Source organism: Episyrphus balteatus, chromosome 2 (assembly GCF_945859705.1).
Source record: "Episyrphus balteatus chromosome 2, idEpiBalt1.1, whole genome shotgun sequence".
Taxonomy (NCBI): domain Eukaryota; kingdom Metazoa; phylum Arthropoda; class Insecta; order Diptera; family Syrphidae; genus Episyrphus; species Episyrphus balteatus.
In genome coordinates this window covers 108,419,228-108,437,149 of record NC_079135.1, presented here as the reverse complement: position 1 = coordinate 108,437,149, position 17,922 = coordinate 108,419,228, and the positions used below count along the sequence as shown (strand labels likewise).

The 17,922-nt window shown below is 31.2% G+C and overlaps 1 protein-coding gene across 1 annotated transcript; it reads right to left on the bottom strand.

Moving 5' to 3' along the window:
• Positions 1 to 980: 980 nt before the first annotated feature.
• On the bottom strand, positions 981 to 14,850 carry LOC129908601 (AP-3 complex subunit delta). The gene is made up of 15 exons (XM_055985223.1): positions 14,399 to 14,850; positions 13,858 to 13,953; positions 10,095 to 10,223; positions 9,892 to 10,032; positions 9,704 to 9,833; positions 9,497 to 9,636; positions 6,754 to 6,827; positions 6,299 to 6,447; positions 5,876 to 6,223; positions 5,634 to 5,805; positions 4,441 to 4,597; positions 3,651 to 4,368; positions 3,460 to 3,591; positions 2,037 to 2,166; positions 981 to 1,974 (listed from the first exon to the last, which is right to left on the bottom strand). The coding sequence occupies exons 1-15, from the start codon at positions 14,492 to 14,494 to the stop codon at positions 1,503 to 1,505; spliced, it is 3,084 nt and encodes a 1,027-aa protein (XP_055841198.1). The 5' UTR covers positions 14,495 to 14,850; the 3' UTR covers positions 981 to 1,502.
• Between the last annotated feature and the right edge of the window lie 3,072 nt (positions 14,851 to 17,922).

Here is a 17,922-nt window from a genome sequence, read left to right as displayed (position 1 = left end):
TTTCAAATAAAGTAAAGATAAAATTGCATTATTTTTGAAAAAAAAGCACGCAGAGCACTGTTCTATTTTTAAAATTAATAAAAGAAATTAAAAAAAAGAAGAAAAATAAAAATATCTAAAATAAAATGCCCATATTTTAGAATACCATGAAATAATATTGTTGTTTTATTTTTTTTTAATTTAATTTTTTTTTTTACTGACTGGACTTCGAAGACTTAAGGAAATACGGCTATTGCTACCACAGCTTTCATGTGAAAAAATTGTTTAAATAAGTTTGGCTATTTGAAAGAAACATCGAAACCAATGTAACGTTCAAATGTTTCCATTTCATTTGATGTATAGTTCATACAAAGTCGTTAGTCCTTTTTGAGATTTTTTTCCAAAATGGTTTTATGGCAGATACCGATCGCCTCCAAAATTTAAGTGAAATGCTAAGCTGTCAAATGAGAGATATTTCGCCCAAATTCGAATAAGAGGAATTTTTCGAACATGATTTTTTTCCAGGTGAAACTTAAAATAAGGGAAAAGAAAAAAAAAAGGTTTTTTTTTCGAATGGAATGAGGTTCGGGTGAAACTCCTGATAGGGCTGAATAAAATAAAGTTTGGTATCCACTTGTTTTTGATCATTTGGTATCTACCCATTCGTTTTCCTTCTAGTCGTTTTAGTGAAACATTTGTTCCTCAATTTGTTCGTCAAAGCGAGTACGTACCGCCAAAAAATAAATAAAAATTCAAAATCTTATTTAAAAAGTTTAACACGATTCAATCTTTTCTTTTTATTTCGTTCTCTTTTAATGTTGGAATAATGGAGCATTTTTATTTGCACATTTATTTATATATATATATAATTTTGTATGTATATAAGAGTAATAATATATTTATATATCTATAATTTCTATCTTTATAAGTTGCATTTTTTGTTTTATTTAAGTAAGTAATTTACAGTTGCTAAATAATAAAAGTTATTATAGAAGATGTAGTTTTTTTCATTTAATTGTTTTTAGCTAGTCTGCATTTTATTATATCGTATAAGCTTAAAATCTCTCTTAAGAAGTGTTTTATGAGTAACAAATGAATAAAATAAATCGATTGTATTATTTCTATTTTATTTAAGATATTTAAAAAAAATTGTTCAATATTGTTTATTTTTTTTGCTTTATTTATAATTTAACCAAAATGATGATCTATGAATTATTACAACAATTTATCTATTTTGTTTTTTTCTTATGTTAATTATTTTTTTTCTTAGTGTGCTTGTTTTTTATTGGAAACAGAAACAGAGTTTAAAAAGAGAACAAAAATTAAACTAAAATTATAAAAAAAAATATTTTTACCTACGCAACAAGATGCTATTACATTAAATGATACATAGCTCGATTTGTAACACGACGCATTTCCTCGTTTAATCTCTTTTGGTTTGACCTTAGAAGAGTGAAGAGGAGGGGACTTTGTTTAATTGCTAAGCAGTTTTTTAACGCCAAACTGCTGGATCTGGTGGTTTCTTAGGATGTCTCTTTAATAGGCGATGACGGTTCTTCAAAATCACCCAATAACAAAGGCTCTTCTTTCTTCTCTTTATGATGACTTCGATGGTGATGTTTTTCCTTTTTCTCTTTCTTCTTTTCACTGGATTCGTCCTTTTTGGAAGAAGATGATTTAGATTTTTCTTTCTTTTTCTTCACTGGCGTACCCATGAGATCATGGTTTTCTTCTTCGTTTTCTTTACTTTTAGATTTTGATTTGTGTTCCTTGTGGTGTTCTTTGTCTTTTTTCTTGTCTTTTTTAGTTGTACCGGTGCCGGTGGTGGTGGTTGGAGTTGATGTTGAGGTTGGAGCTACGACGGTGGAGTTTGAGGATTCTTTTGATTCTTTAGATTTCTTCGATTTTGACTTCTTTGGATGTTCCAAGTTTTCATTCGAAGTTGAGTTGGTTTCAAGTGCAGGTTTTTTGGATTTACGATGCTTCTCTTCAGGACTAAAGAAAAAAGAGAAGAATTATATAAGTTTGAGTGTTTTGTTAAATTTTGTTTTATTTACATATCCAGATCAATGTCTAAGGCTCGGTGCGGATCATCAGGATCAAATTTGTCTTTGTCTTCACTATCAGATAGAGCAACTCCCTCTGGCATATCCAATGTTTTGTTAACCAAAGGAGTAGGTTTTGTGTCTGTAATGAAAGAAATTTTGTTATTTTATATTGAAACAATGAAATTAAAAGAAGATAAAAATAGTTCAGCGGTGGTAAGTAGTAGAATTCTAGAAGGCAAGTAGAACATCAAAGGTTATATATCTAGAACTGAAGCCTGCAAAGACGAATAAGGAAACATCGTAATAGAGTCGCAAGCGATGCTGAGAATTTGGAAAAATCACTTTGGAAAACTCATCTGTCGAATATCTAATAAGTCGTTCCCGCAGAATGTAACCTCAGCATTTTTTTTACCGATCCTTAAGAAAGAAGACCCTCTGAACTGTGCCAATTACAGAGGAATCAGCCTTCTTTACAACAATCTGATAGGTCCGTATCAGACCAAATATTCACATTACGCCAGATGTTGGAAAAAACAAAGGAAAATCAAATCCATATCTACCATCTTTTCATCGTTTTCAAGGCCGCTTATTACAGAACCTACAGAGTTAAAATGTATAGAGCCATGTCTGCCAAGGTCGCTTGCCTTTGTGTGCAGGATGACGATGGAGAATGCACGTTGCTCCGTCAGGGTCGGCAAAGCCGTAACTGAATTTCTTTTAGAGAAAAATGGTTTTAAACAAGGCGACGAAGCGTGCGACATCATCCTTGAAAGAAATATACAGAACTCTAACGACAGCACCCGAGGCACCATTTTTCAAAAGTTCATCCAGCTCCTTGCATATGCAGACGATATTGAAATAATCGGAAGAACACAGCTTTGGTTTGATAAGGCAATTGACCACCAAAGTCTTCTCTCAAGCAACTAAGGTGTCTGATCATCTCAGTTTTGCTGTATGGTGCAGCAGCATGGATTTTGATGGGATGGTTTCTAGAGAAAAATTGTTCGGGCGATTTTTGGTCCCGTATGCATTGATGGGGATTAGAGAAGAAAATACAAAATCGAACTATATGGGTTGTTCAAGAACACCAACCTAGCCAAACAAATAAAGGTGCAGCGACTGACATGGGTTGGCCATGTAAACCGTACGAGTCGAAAGTTTTCGACCCTACGCAACGGTGAAGTAGAGGAAGATCTCGCATAAAGTGGCGCACGCAAGGGGCAGTGGACCTCAGTCACCTTGGCGTGCGGAACTGGAGGATATCGATGTAGAAGAGTATTAGTTGAGGCCCAAATCAAGGTAAGTAAGTAAGTAAGTTAGTTTTAACATGGCAAGTGACACTAATGTTGCAATATCAAGCACTTAATGCTTCTTATTCGACTGTGGAACTGACCCTAAATTTTAATTTTCCCGAAAGAAAAATATTACTTACCATCTTCTGATTCCGAAGTAGTATAGGCCACCTTGTTCTTGGACTTTTTGCTTTTTTTGGACTTTTTATGCTTTTTCTTCTCCTTGGTTGGCTTGTTTTCTTCTTCCAAGTACTTATCAGACCGTTTTATAGCTAAAAATAAATTAGGTTCAGAAATATTTTGTCTAGTTTTTTTTTTTTTCAAAACTTACAAAGCACTTGCAATGGAACTTCCAATGACAATTCTGTAATTGGAATCTCATCTATATTCACATACGCATCATTGTCATTGGTCGGACTATTTAAATCCGTTTTCTTGCTATCGTTGGATTTCAAATAATGTGGATTATTACTTTGTTCCAAAAGCCGTTGTTGACGATATTTCTCAAGCTGTTCAGGGGTAAGATCATCACTTTTACGTCGCTTGCTAGTTTCAGCATCATGATTTCTAGTTATTGCTGCAAAAAGTTCTTCTTTTTCCTCATCACTCGATGAACTATCTTCTTTTTCGGATGGTGGATTAATCCATTCATCCAAATCGAGGCCATCGGGTAGGGGGACTTTACGTTGTGCTTTCGGTGCTACTGGAATTAATTCACCAGCAAATAGCAATGCCATTTCTTGAACAATTTCTATTGCTAGATTGGGAATGATAGGAACTACAAGCTTTTTCGCTATATTATTATCATCCACACAATCATCGGTGACTGTTTCGAGACCGCTTATAATGTCCTTGGTAGTGGTGGTGTTGGTTGGTGTTGTAGTGTGGTTGTTGTGATTTGTGTTATTTTTGCTGGAAGGAGGATGGGTCTTTTCGAATTGGGAACGCAGCATTCCGATAAGAACGCAGGCGGAGTTTGCACGTTCTTGCACTTCAATATCATTTGAACTGGAAAATTCTTGAAGTTTGACATGAACATGATCACAAAGCTTTGGAAATAGAAATACAAAATTTATAATTATGGATTCGACAAAAAATAATGAAATGTGGAAAAAACTTACTCTAACAATTCCATCAACGTCTTGGTTCTCCAAGCATGTTGTCACCAGTCTTGTGAATATTTTGATTACATTTTGCACAAAAACACCCTTGATGTGGCCTGGCACTTGGCGTGGTCGTAGTAAAATGTTAAGTGTACTTTCTGCATCATTAAGTTCACTGAACGATTAAACGTGTAAAAAAAAGATTGATTAATTCTGAACAGAATGGAAAAATAAGATTTGATAAACGGATGTTTAAAGGAAAAGGTGGAGAAATAAGTGGAATAGCTCAGACTAAAAAAAAGAATCTTTCAAAGTTCTTTGTCGAAGATTTTGGAAATATATCTGGGAAAAACAAGTAAAGAAAATCCTTAAGTCCATTCGGGGAATTCGGCGAACAGTGGACGAACTTGGAAAAAATTGCGGACTGTTTTTTTTTCGAAACAAATATTATTCTTTTGTGCTTCCTAGAAAAATGTCCCTTCTTCATCACTTAATCAAAATAAAATAATACTTCAATTTAGTCCATATTTGTTATTCGGTTTTATGACTCAATTTTAATATTATCTCTTCAAAGCAGCATCTGGCTTTCTTGAAAAAAAAAGCCATTTTTATGAAACCTAGGTCAGTTTTAAACAAAGCTAAGAAAGAATTGCTTTTACAAAAAATTTACATTTCAATTGAATAGATAATCACAAGAAAGGTAAAGAAGTTTTGTTTAATAAAGCATTCAAGTCTCGCTCTGCGATTTATTAACCTTTAAGGAATAATTTTCAAAAACCGGTAATGTGCATTATTTAAGAGATTAGAAAATTATCATAAAAAAAATATTTTTTACACATTTTGATTGGCAATATTAATTTTATATAAACGGTTTAAGTTTTTTTCACAGAAAAATAACATATTTAATGAACATGAATATTATTCATGTTCCCAAACCACTTATTTTAACTGGTTATCTATAATTAATGCGACTTTATAACGTAAATTATAATTTAGAGATAAGTTGGATTCTTAGTTAAATTTTCTCGAAGTACTGAGTCCAAAGAACTAGTTCTCAAAATATCTGAATATTATTAGTCTCTGATAAACTAACTTATATTATCAAACGAATACAGAGGTAATTTGCTACAGACACTGCATTTTAAGTACGCTTAAAGGGATATGAAAAGATGTACCCACCAGTTTATAATCTTAATATCAAGAATATTTACCTTGAAAATTCACCAACAATAAATGCAGCAGCATAAAGCACTTCATACATTGAATCGCTTTGCGATGAAACAGCAAAAGTGTCCAAAAGAGTGCTCATTTCATTAACTGCAAATTGCCTCACTACCGGTACACGAATGGCAACATCTAAAAGCTGTTCAGCAATTAGACCTCCTAAGAAGGAAAAGAGAAATATAAATAATGTAAAACGAATAAAGAAAATGATATATAAAATAATTCTCACCATGTTTTGAGCCGGCTTCTAAAGTTATTAACTCAACCAAAACTGTTAGATACCATTCAAAATTCGTCACATAGAGATACGAACTTTGTGAACAAATCTCAATCACCTTAAAGAGCAACTCATCTCGATAGACTGAGCCTTCTGCTCGTTCCATATGGCCCAGAAGCCTTTTTACAATTTCCATGAGATTCTTTTTTGAGACCATGCCGTACAAAAGATCCAGGGCACGTAATCTAATTGACTCATCTTTATCATCCAAACATGCCAAAATCAAATCCTTGTGCGATTGAACACTCTTTGGATGTGTCTTGAGGATTTTTGACATCGCCAACAGTCCTAAGTATTTTACTAAGCAAAAAAAAAAACAAGCAATTCACACATAAAAACACACAAAAAAAACACTCAGAAATCTTAGATACTTACAATTTTGATCAGAATCTTCAATGAGGATGCGTAGTTTTTGGACACACAATTGTATTGAGGCACTATGATTTGGCATACCACTGCTAATGCTTATTAAAACTGCAATTACTGTATTTATGCATTCATACAGCAGACTCATTGCCGATGTACTAAAGAAACAAAAGCGATAAACAAATTATTTATATTCTTAAAACTAAAGTTTTACAAAAAAGCAATTAGAATAATATAAACAAAAAATAAAAAAAAAAAATAAAATCACATCTAAATTTGAGCGCTTAAAATAATAATAAAAAACACACACACAGTTGAATATAATTAATTACAATTTAAAAAATAATTAAAACTTAAAACTTTACAACACTTTACAAAAAAATGAAAAACAAAAATCTAAAACAACACAACAAAAATAAATAAAAAATATAAAACAAAAAAGTATGAGAGTTCACAAAACTTGCCTATGGATTAGATTTGTGAGAGGTTCTATTAATTTCTTTCCTAGCCGGGGTTCTAAAGGAGTTAAAGCGCCAAACTGCAAATGCAAGAGAAAAAGAAACAAGCAAAATAAAATCATAAATTGTTACACATTGTTTATTTTTTCTTTTGTTTCTTTTTGTTTGAAATGGAATGTGTGTGAGAGATAGATAGAAGGAAAGATTTATAGAGATATAATTGGTGAAGGTTTTTTTTTTATATAAATTTAAAATAAATTGTTGTTAGGACCCCTACTGTAGAAAAAATTATAAAAATTATCTGTATTTAAAAACCTCTCTAAATCACTTTCATATATTTTATTGTGGGGTGATTGGTTAACTCCGATGTGTAGTATAAGAAAACTTAATTGTGTTCAAGTTCTGGAAGTATTCGAATAGTATTATGTTAGCAATATTTAATCAATTCTGACAAGATAAATTCAAGATAAAATAAATTGGTAAAGTAAATGCATTAAGCACAAGGCAAAAATACAAATTTTTATTTAATTCGTTGTTTATTTTTTTTTTTTTTGTAATTTGTATTTTTGCTTTTGATGTTAGTACTGCCTATCAGCATCAAGTTTTTTACGTGCTCACTTTTTACTGATTTATTTCTTTAAAGTCAAGAGAAATACCATATATCATTGTTCTGACTATGTCATATCACAAACGTCTTTTGCACTGGAAGAAGCGCTAGATAATTTTGTGTATATTGTTCAAAAATCCGCTTCCTACACCAAAGAAAAATGTCAGGCTATACAGACGCTAAGTATTACTAAGATATAAAAGAGGTACAAAAAGCGCGCATGAAATGGCAACTTTTGCTTCTTAACACAAAGCTTATTTAAATTACCTCTGTAATTTGTTTAAAAAGATTATATCAGATTTCAAAACAGCAAAGTTAAAAATTACCTTAAAAATTTAAAGGCAGGTAAAGAATTTAAGTATTCTCGAAAAAGCTACGAAAAAAGCAAAAGGTTTCACCACCTCTGATTAAGAAAGAACAAAATGAATGGACAAGGAGCGACAAAGAGAAAGCAAACGTTTTTGCTGATACCTAGATGAAACATTCAACACGTAAAGGTTTAATAAACCTCCTATATAAATGAAACTTGGCAAACCACGAAAAATTTAACAGGCCCATATCATTTATTCCGGTAATATGCAAGGTTTTTAAAAGAATATTTCTTCAGCGTCTCAGCAAATTGTAGAAGAAAAAGGTCTTATACCTGAATACCAGTTCGTTTTTATGAGCAGGCATTCGACGATTGTTAAAGTGCATAGAAATTTGTTCAGTTTAGATGTATCTTAAGGCCTTAAATTCAAACCAAGTCAAGTCCTGCCTAATGGACTTTACACCATTCTTAAAGAATATTTTAGAGAACAGAATTATCCGCGTTAGGCACGGACTTTACGGGAATAGTGGCTGGGATGGGTATTGTTCTAGGTCCTATTTTAAGCCTTTTGTTTTCAAAATCATAGCAACTTTTGCTGACGATAACGCAATACTTGCAATAGTCAAAACGATTAACGAATCGACAAGCGAATTGTAAAATGCTCTTAATAATGTCAATGAATGAAAAAAAACATAGCATTTAACGAGTTTAAGTCCATTAAACCTACTGATCTGGCCCAGTGAATCATTTGAATTTTTCATTTTATTTCCTTTATTTCAGAATATTAAAATTGTAATATTAAGAAAGAAAATTTGAACCATTACTTAAATGATTTCATTTAAAAAAGAAGAAACTTTTTTTGGAAAGTTACCTACAACACGTTACTTAACTTCGAGAAAGATAAATTGGTATTGCCATATTTGTTGGAGAACCTTAGAAAGCCTGAAGTAAGAAGAAAGGTAGGCCTTAAATTTCTCTCTATAAGCAAATGCAAAAACACCAGCATTTAGTCGGCCTCATAAATGGAACATTTTCAAAACCGGCTTCCCGCTACTTTTTAACGGTAAAAAGTGAAACACCTCAACTCTATTCAAAATTTTTAATTTAAATGCCTACATAAACCATTCGATGACTTCCACAAACGTAGTGAATAAACAAAACCATATTTGCTAATTAAATTCAGGAAGCACTAATTATTATGAAAAATTAAAAAAACAAAACGAAAAATTTCTTAATTAAATAATAAATACAAAATTAGAAAATAAATATATGTAAATTAACATTATTGCGAGAATTCTTTTTGTTGGTAAAAAAAATGTGTTCAAATTTAAAAAAATGGTGATAGACGAATAATAAAATAAATTCAAAAAGAGGATTAAGAAAACAAAAACGGATAAAAAAAGGATTTTTTTTTGTTCAAAATGTTCAAAAATTATACTTAAAGAAGATAGAGATAATAAACCTGGAAATAATTTCGATCAAGGGTTGCGTTAGTTTTCTTCCCAGCGCCGGTTCGATGGCAGTTAAACTGGCAAACTGTTTATATATTTTGTCCATTTGAATTTTTGTTTTTATATGAATAGTTACATTATTTATTTATTTATTTATTTTTTATTTAAACAAATAGGTAAACCAAAAATAAGGTCAATAGGAGAGGAAAAAAGTATAAAGAAAGAAAAGAAAGAAACAATAAAGAAAGAAATGTCAGGTTTACAACGAAAACAGTGTACAGATTTTTTTTCTCAATGAATTGAGAAGAGAAGATACAAATTATGAGATCGTGAGTTTTTTGAGAATAAATGGATAACAATATGGAAACTATTCATACTTACCAATTTAATAATTTTAATGAGCATCCAATTGTTGGTGGATGTTGTCATGAGTTTGAAAAATATCGGTGCAAGTGGAAGATAATTTTTCGGATTCTTGCGGGCTAGTTCACATATAACATTCACTGCAGCTGATTGAACACCTGCAAATAAGGAAGAACTCAAGTATGAGTAAAAACATTATCATAAAGAGCTCAAGTTAATTTATACCTGGATCAGGATCTTCTAGTTTCTCTTTAAGTTTTGGAAATGCTGGTCGCAGAGCTTCAGGATAACGAAGAAATACTTTATACATCATAAGGACGGCTTTCATTCTTAGATAAGGTTTCGTTGAGCTCATCTAAAAAATTATATCATAAATAGTGTTCATGAATTCTGTATTTCATATTTATGCAAACCAAAGTCATAATGTCATTGGCAAGATCCCTTGATAAGTCAGGCGAAATGAAACAACTTAAACTACTTAGAGCGACACCTGCATCGTACTGATTTTGAGAGTTCAAATCCTTGCGAATCATGTTGGTTGTAAGCATTAGAAGCTAATTAAGTGGAGTAGTGAATTAGTTTATTAGTTTTATTTGGATTTTTAACAGTAATTTACCTCACTATCCGGATGAAAACTTTGACTTGCCGCTAGATAACCAATTCTTTTACAAGTAAATCTAGAGGAACTCATGACCTCAATGATGTTAAAGCCTGCCCATGATATATCATAGCCAAGCATTTGAATCTGAAAAATATAAAAAATATTAAATTTGGACTTTAAAACACCTAAAATGATTGATCCCAAACAATTTTTTTCAGAATAAAACTATTATAAAGAAATTTTGTGACAACATTAATATAAACTCACAAAATTCGAAAAAAATGCGTAAAAACTAAATGACCCATTATTTGTTTTTTTCTTCACAGTCGAGCTGTTACAAAACTTAAGCAAATTACGCTTTGAATATAAAATGTATCTTTGGTGAAATTCAGCTGTGTGAATTGGGATACATTTTTGACGTAGCTACATAGTTTTTTTAAGCTTTCTCAAATTAACAGACGAATTTAAATAAACAAAATTCATCGTTAAAAATTTTTTTTTCTTATAAAAGAGGAAAGCATATCATGAAAAATTTTACATCACAACTAACTTCATTTGAATAATTGAAAAAAATTAGTTATTACCTATGTATGTAGGTATGAGCATCTAGCTAGAAAAACATAAAAAAAAACGTTAGGCATGTTCAGCGCTCACTTACACTTCAACTAAAAAGCTGAAATTTCCCATGTTTAATACCAAGCACATGTGCAACGTTAAAAACGAAAAAAAATGGAACACCCTACTGGCCATATAGAAAAAAGACTGGATCATTTTCTCTGCAGGTTACCTTTTTAAAACGCCTTTTGCGCTCTTTTGAATATAAGGCTTTTTGGCAAACAATGTATGTCACCAGAGCAAAGTTTTAAAAATGAAAACTATGTTATGTTTATGTATATTAAAATTAATATTGTGAATCTCACACAGGATTTATCTCTAAAATATAAAAAACTTTCCTGCTCACATGTTACAAACAACTACATTAGAATACATTCTAAATTATTGCCACTTATTCTGCTTTCAGTTGATCAGATAAAGTTAATCAGATCTCAACATAAAAAATCAACAAACTCAGTATATAGCCCCCTTGCTAAATTTCATTTTTTCCATCATTTTAAAGATTAAGAAAAGAAGTAGTCTGTTTTTTTTTACATTTTAATAGCATACTAAATTATGCTGGGTAACAAGAAGATAAGAGCAATATTGTTTTCTTTTTGACTCAGTCAAATTATCTCCGCAGTGCTTAGAATTTTCAGTTAAGAAAGCATTAGTGTTAATAATTCAAGAGGTCAAATTGATAAGAATGTTAATGAATGGAAATTGAGATATTTACATTTTTTTTTTGCTTAACGAAGTATTGAAAATAAAATAAACATCAATTCTATTTTTTATATGTGACTCATTATATAGAATTCAAATCAATTTCTACCTTATGAAACTGAATTTTGTTTCTTATTTAATGTTTATTTTAAAATAAGCACTCCGTCTCTGGTCTAATATAAATCTTATCTTTGATCTTAAGTACTCTTATCAACCGTTGCATACGAAAATTGATTAAAGGTCTACAAAAGCAAACAAAAATCATACCAGATAATATCAGTTCGAAATTATATGTTTGTTGTAAATTATAATTATATGACACAAAATCTGCACAATCGATGATTCAATACATACAAAAAATGCATTCAGTCAAAATGTTGTTCACAAATTAAAGTACTCAATTTTTCTGTAATGGTAAGATAAACTATTACCCCACGACTTTGCCTTTGAACCCAGTTTATTCCATTTTTTTAATTAAAGATATAGCAGGGTATACTGCCTCTTGAACAAAACAAATAAAAAACTAAAAGTGTAGTTATATTAGTAAATTTTAAAAGCGAACTTCCAATCCTAGCCATTCCATTGCAAAAATTAATGTTGTTAGAGAAGAAAACGCCTCCAATAATAATAATAATAATTTTAACTGTAAGACCTAAGCTCTTTTAAATGCAAACTGCACGGCACTAGTTAGAAGGAATAGAAAGATAGGAAAGAATTTTTGATGGTACAGTGAATTGGGAATAAGATGATTATTATCTCATATAATCCCACGGGTGGCTTCCAAGCTGGGGGATAATGAAAAGAATGCTGTCTGAGGTAGGGCTCGAACCCACACCTCCAAGTCAACTGAATGGAGTGTTATTCCCAGTGATAAGAACCAAAAGTTGTTAAAAGTAAAAAAAAGTTATTGGTAATATTAGGACAGTAAGGTCCAATTTATTCACACTCCATTAAATTTAAAGTCGCCATTAAAAAAGGGAAATTTTAAAATTTGTATGCGATTTGACAGTTTTATAATTTTTAATGGAGCCTTTAAAAATAATGGAGAGTGAATAAATTGGGCCTAAGTAAGTAAGAAAAAGTGAGAGCCTTTAAACAAGTTATAATAAGATTGAAAAATGGATAGAGTTGTACTAAAATGGTATTAGAACAGTATATAAAGTGGTCAACAGTTCCAATCTTCTTAAATGGCTGAATCTTAAAAAGACATCAAAGAAAAGAAATGTATACAATTGGGGTTTTTGAAATCTTATATCACATGGAAAGTTCATTGCAATTTCTTGGTAACTCCTTGATGAGTGAAACTAAGTATCACTTTATTATTCTACAAAAGGATGAACCATTTTGAGCCCTACTTCATAGTTACAAATGATAGATCCAAAAGATTCTAATACTATGACAAATAAAATGCACAACTGGGTCACACGTACTTGCTCTTGCAGCTCAAAGCACTTTTATATTAGTGAACATGTAAATTTTAAGAACTGTCTCCTTATAAATTTTAAAGAAGTATTGTTAATATGCGGGAAGAGGCGATATGGAGGACAATTCATATTGCATTTTTTATATTGCTATTGTATTGAATATTACGTGTGCGAAGTTTAGTCAAAATCGTTAGATCTGTTTTCGAGGAAATTGCATAAACTTAGAAAAAAAAAAACTTGGCATTTACCTTTCTACAAGTCAAAAAAATATTAGTTTCTGATGTTGAAGGTGTGACTACATGACTGATACAAAAAAAAAGGCAATGATTTCAGCTATTTTGGTCACAGCCGTTTCAATAGATGGAAGCAGCGCGCCAGACATCTTTGAAATTATAAAAATGTATTTTTCCAAAAACAGCCGAAAAACTGATTTTTCTAAACATCATCAAAAAACAAATGTAACAAAGAAAAAGCCCCAGACGTTTTGATCGTGGCTTTATGTTTCCAAGTTACCTCAAAAGTTCTACAAAATACTTCAAATGCTAAAACGAGCCTTGTAACCATACTGGAAAAAAGTGTATATATGTTAATAAGTTTAAGACGTTTTAAGGTTTTAACCACGGCTTTCCTCCTTACAGTCGTCTTTGAAATATCCCTAAATTTGCATTTTGGAAAATTTCAATTATGTCTCGGAGGGGTTAAGCCACAATTAAAACGTCTGGGACCTACGAACTTATAATCAAGGTACATTATCATGTAATATTTTTTCATTGTGACCATTTAAGCAACTTTATTTGATTGTTCTAATTAGAAGAATTTTTTAAAAAGTGTTAGTTTTTGTACCATCGGTTTTTCTTATTTCTTAAATTATTTTTAGCATCCACCGTATTTTTATCACCCACCGTAAATACAAGTGACAGAATATAATTTGTATAAAATGTCTTGGATTTCAACACATAAATTACCTACCAACTTCCTTAACTTCTTCCTGATACCCTTTTATACTTTTACATTATACTATTATACTTTATACTTACATAGGTGAGCTTAGCGACAGCATTGCACTTAACATTGATATTGTCTTGGCGTAGTTCCTGTTTGATCTCTTCAATACACTGTGAGATGTACTTGGCCTGAGAATAAAAAAAGAAAAGAAACAAATCAAGTTCTATTTTATTTTTTTTTGCAAAATGCAATGTTAAAAATGAGGAGGGTGGTGTCATTGGAGAGGTGGTGAGAATACTGAATAGACAGATAGATGGAATTCCGCCCATAAGGCAAAGGCATTCGACAATATAAGCAGCAGCTGGGAAGCTACCAATTAGTTTTGTGTGAAAGTCTATATTTAGAGAAGAGAAGACACTTCCACACAAGTGCCTGTCTCATAGAAGAGCTTCGTCGAAAGATGCATCAATTTGAACTATCGATTTTTTTAAAACAAAAAAAGAAAATCAACTTTTTCAAAGGATCACTATGCTCTGCCATCAAAAAAGAAAAAAGATTCCAGTAGACATATTGTTGGGAAGAATATTTGTTTTACAAAAAAAAAAAAGACAAGATACTTTTTCTTTGAATTACCTCATTATCTTTGTTATTTCGGATTCCACGAACGAGATCTGTTAGATTTTTATCAAACATTCGTTCGAAGTTTCCTTTCACCTTTTTTAGAGCCATTTCTTGGGGCAATAAGAAAAATTTTAACGCACTAAAGCACTTTGGGGATATTTTTTTCCCAACTTTCCCTGGCGAAAGATTTTTTTCTTTCGATTTTATTTTTTCTATCACAACAAAACTTCGCAAATTTTCTGCATTTGCTGATTGGTTTTCAGATTTAGTAGGACACAAATTTACTATATAACAAAATAACAAAGAATTGTTTTTGAGATAATTTTTATTATTTCGACTTGGAGGCGAAAGTTAGGCAAAAAACCAAAAAATAAAATATAGTTTTTTTTCTTCGTATTCTTCTTGCGTTTTCGAGTTCTACTGCACTCACAAGTCAGTTCTTCTTTTTACACAGAAGAAGAAGAAACACACAAAAAAATCAGAAATGTCAAAAAATGAGTCGGCCATTATTATTTTTTTTTTGTGTTTTTGCATTTTGCCAGCCGGCCACGTAACGAGTTTATTGAAGAGTGATGCCAAAATACTTATTTATGTGACGTTACGTTGCGTTGTCTTAACAAAACGTTATGACTACGAATATTTCTTTCTGTTTCTGTAATAAAATTCCTGTGTTCTGTAATCATCGCATTGGCGATACACATTAGGTGTGTTTTTTATTACAACCGGTCTTAAATGGACAAAAAAAACGCAGCCTGGGCTAAGCAATTTACATGTTAAATGCAACAACACTTTAGCCCCTTGGGCTTAGTTGCTTAGCCCGGAGATTTCTCTGGGCTTAACTTTTTGAACAGTTTTAAATCGGTGCTACCAAACTAACTATTTCATAAATTGTTTAGAATTTACTTACAAACGTGAAAACTGACGTTTGGAATGATAAAATGTATTAAACTATTTTTGCTAGCATTCATTCTTGTATATCTTTGTAAAACATACACGAAAAATACAAGAAAAACGTGAAAGCGAAAAATATGACAACTCTAAATTTGTGTTGTGTCTGCTGTTTTCGGAACATTCAATATACAGTGCTGCCAAAATTTCAGGTTAAGCCCCGAGGCGTTTTTTTTGTCCAGTTAAGACCGGTGGTAATAAAAAACACACCTATTTTTGAATTGTATACCGTCCTTTTGTTTTATAGCTTATTTAATATTTCGACTAGAGCCAAAATGAGATAATTTCGGAAATTATCCCAAAAGTATTCTCATTAAAATTTTCTCATGACACCTTATTTGCTGTTTTCTTTATCTGACTCTTTTTTCTCGTACACTTCTTTGTATACCTACATTTTTGGGGGAGTGCGGGAGACTTGAGCCACTTTTTGTTAAATTGTTCACAAAAACTTCCCTATTCATCTCAGACAAATGTTAGATATGTACATACATCTTCGTAAATATACATTTGCCTCATAAACCCTAATGCACACCCAAAGAATTTTTGCCAAACACCAAATGATTTGGAACAGATTTTTGGCTCAAGTCTCCCGCTTAGCCGGGAGGCTTGAACACCCCCTTGGAGAGACTTGATCACACCTAACTAAAAAGAAAAATCAAATTAAGGCATAACTACAAAGGCTACTTTTTGCAAAAAGTCAAAAAGTGAAAATTTTCAAACTCATTTTGTGACAGTTTTTCCGACCACAAAATCAAAAATAATGAGGCAGGAAGCTTATTTTCTGGTTTAAGAAACAATTTTTGTAGTTTTTTCCAAAAACAAATAGCGGTAAAAAGAAATAAAATTTGTTTACTTTTGTAAAATTCCCACTTTTTCACTTTTTAGGTCATTGTAGTTATGGCTTTAATAAAACAAAAAAACATCAAATATCTTTCAAAGTCAGCCCTATTGTGAGTTTCACGTGAACAAGATTCCAACCAGAAAAATTGAAATTCACTTTAACCCTATTGTGAGTTCCGGGCGAAAAGGGAGATGTCCGAACATGAGGACATCAAAATATTTCGGGTGGAAAACATTCCACGTGAAACTCACAATAGGGCTGAGGACAGGTATAACTACAACGGTTTCTTTTTGCCAAAAGTCAAAAAGTGAAAATTTTCAAACACATTTTGTGGGAGTTTTTCCAACCACAAAATTAAAAATAATGATGCAGAAAGCTTATTTTTTTGTTGAATAAACAATTTTTGTAGTTTTTTCCAAAATCAAATAGCGCTAGAAAGAAAGAAATTTCCCACTTTTTCACTTTTTAGGTCATTGTAGTTCTGCCTTAAGTACAAAAGTATAAAAAAGTAAACAAAACTGAAAAATAACTTTAAAAAAACATAACAAAAATAAATAAATAACTTATTTTTTTTTTTTTGGTATTTCATTAAAAAATTAATTACTAGCATGTTATTGCCAAATGAAAGTCGCTCACGTTTTTTCACAACTAATAATTAATAACTTTTTTAAAACACAAGATAACTTAAATTTGTTTTAAAATTAACAAAGTTGAATGAAATTTGTATGAGTAAATGTTAATTATTTTTACTTCCAACTTTAAATAAACTTTTTATCTTTTTGGCATTCACCAGCCAAAGTCAATAGAGGATCTAGAATTATTTTTGTGTCAAAGAAGTACATCGTGGAATGGAACGTTTAAGTACTTATAAATGATTTTAGCGTGAATTATTTAGAGTGGCTCATGTCTCCCATATGGTCAAGTCTCCCGTTCCCCCTATATCATTCAAAATACTTGATAAACACAGAAGGGATTTAATGGTTACGAGATTTTAGCCCTCATGTAAAAATTCTATTGAACAAAAACAATGAATTGTACTTTTATATTTTTTATTACTCGTACCCTTAAGGGGACACTGTGGTGTATGTGGAACTTTTTTTTTGTCACGCAAAGTTGTGAATTTGTGTGTGATGCACCAATTGAGAGCCTGTTCAGAAAAAAATATTTACAGATAAGGAAAGTTGCTAGTGTTTTTTTCCATGTCATTTTACTGTTGGTAATTTGAACAAAAAAAAACTTATTTTAAATCTCCTGGTTTTTTTCAAGAAAAAAAAATTGTTTTAGTGCATTAGTATATCAATAGATGCATCTCATTCTAAATAAATGTTTTTGCTCTCTCCATAAATATCATGTTTTGGACTGGAAACCATTTTAAAAACTGCATACTTTTCCTACAATTTCCACCCTTAAAATTGGTAACAAGTGCCGACACTGCGCTAATAAGTTTTGTAAATAATACCTGGGACACTCTTCTAGTGTAGATACCTACTATACTACTCTGAAATTCATTGTATTCAGGATTTTGAAAGCTATTTAATAGTTCTTGATGAACTCCATTATTCACTCAGTAGAAGTCAGAAGTAATTTAAAATTAGTTGAATTTTCCAACAAAAGTAAAACCTTAATTGATGGGAGGGATTCAAAACGGGGAAAAATGAAATGCAACTTTTCGGGTAGAATCTTGTCGACTTGGAATATAGATGTAGAATTAAAACATTACAAAATATTTGGTAAAACGTTTTCCTTT

Excerpts from the sequence above, each read along its gene's own strand:
- LOC129908601 (XM_055985223.1), bottom strand. The coding sequence starts at position 14,494 with ATGGCTCTAAAAAAGGTGAAAGGAAACTTCGAACGAATGTTTGATAAA. Across the intron at positions 3,592-3,650 it reads AGTTCCATTGCAAGTGCTTT|CTATAAAACGGTCTGATAAG; the intron begins GTAAGTTTTGAA and ends ATTTATTTTTAG. Across the intron at positions 1,975-2,036 it reads TTAGACATTGATCTGGATAT|TCCTGAAGAGAAGCATCGTA; the intron begins GTAAATAAAACA and ends TTTTTTCTTTAG.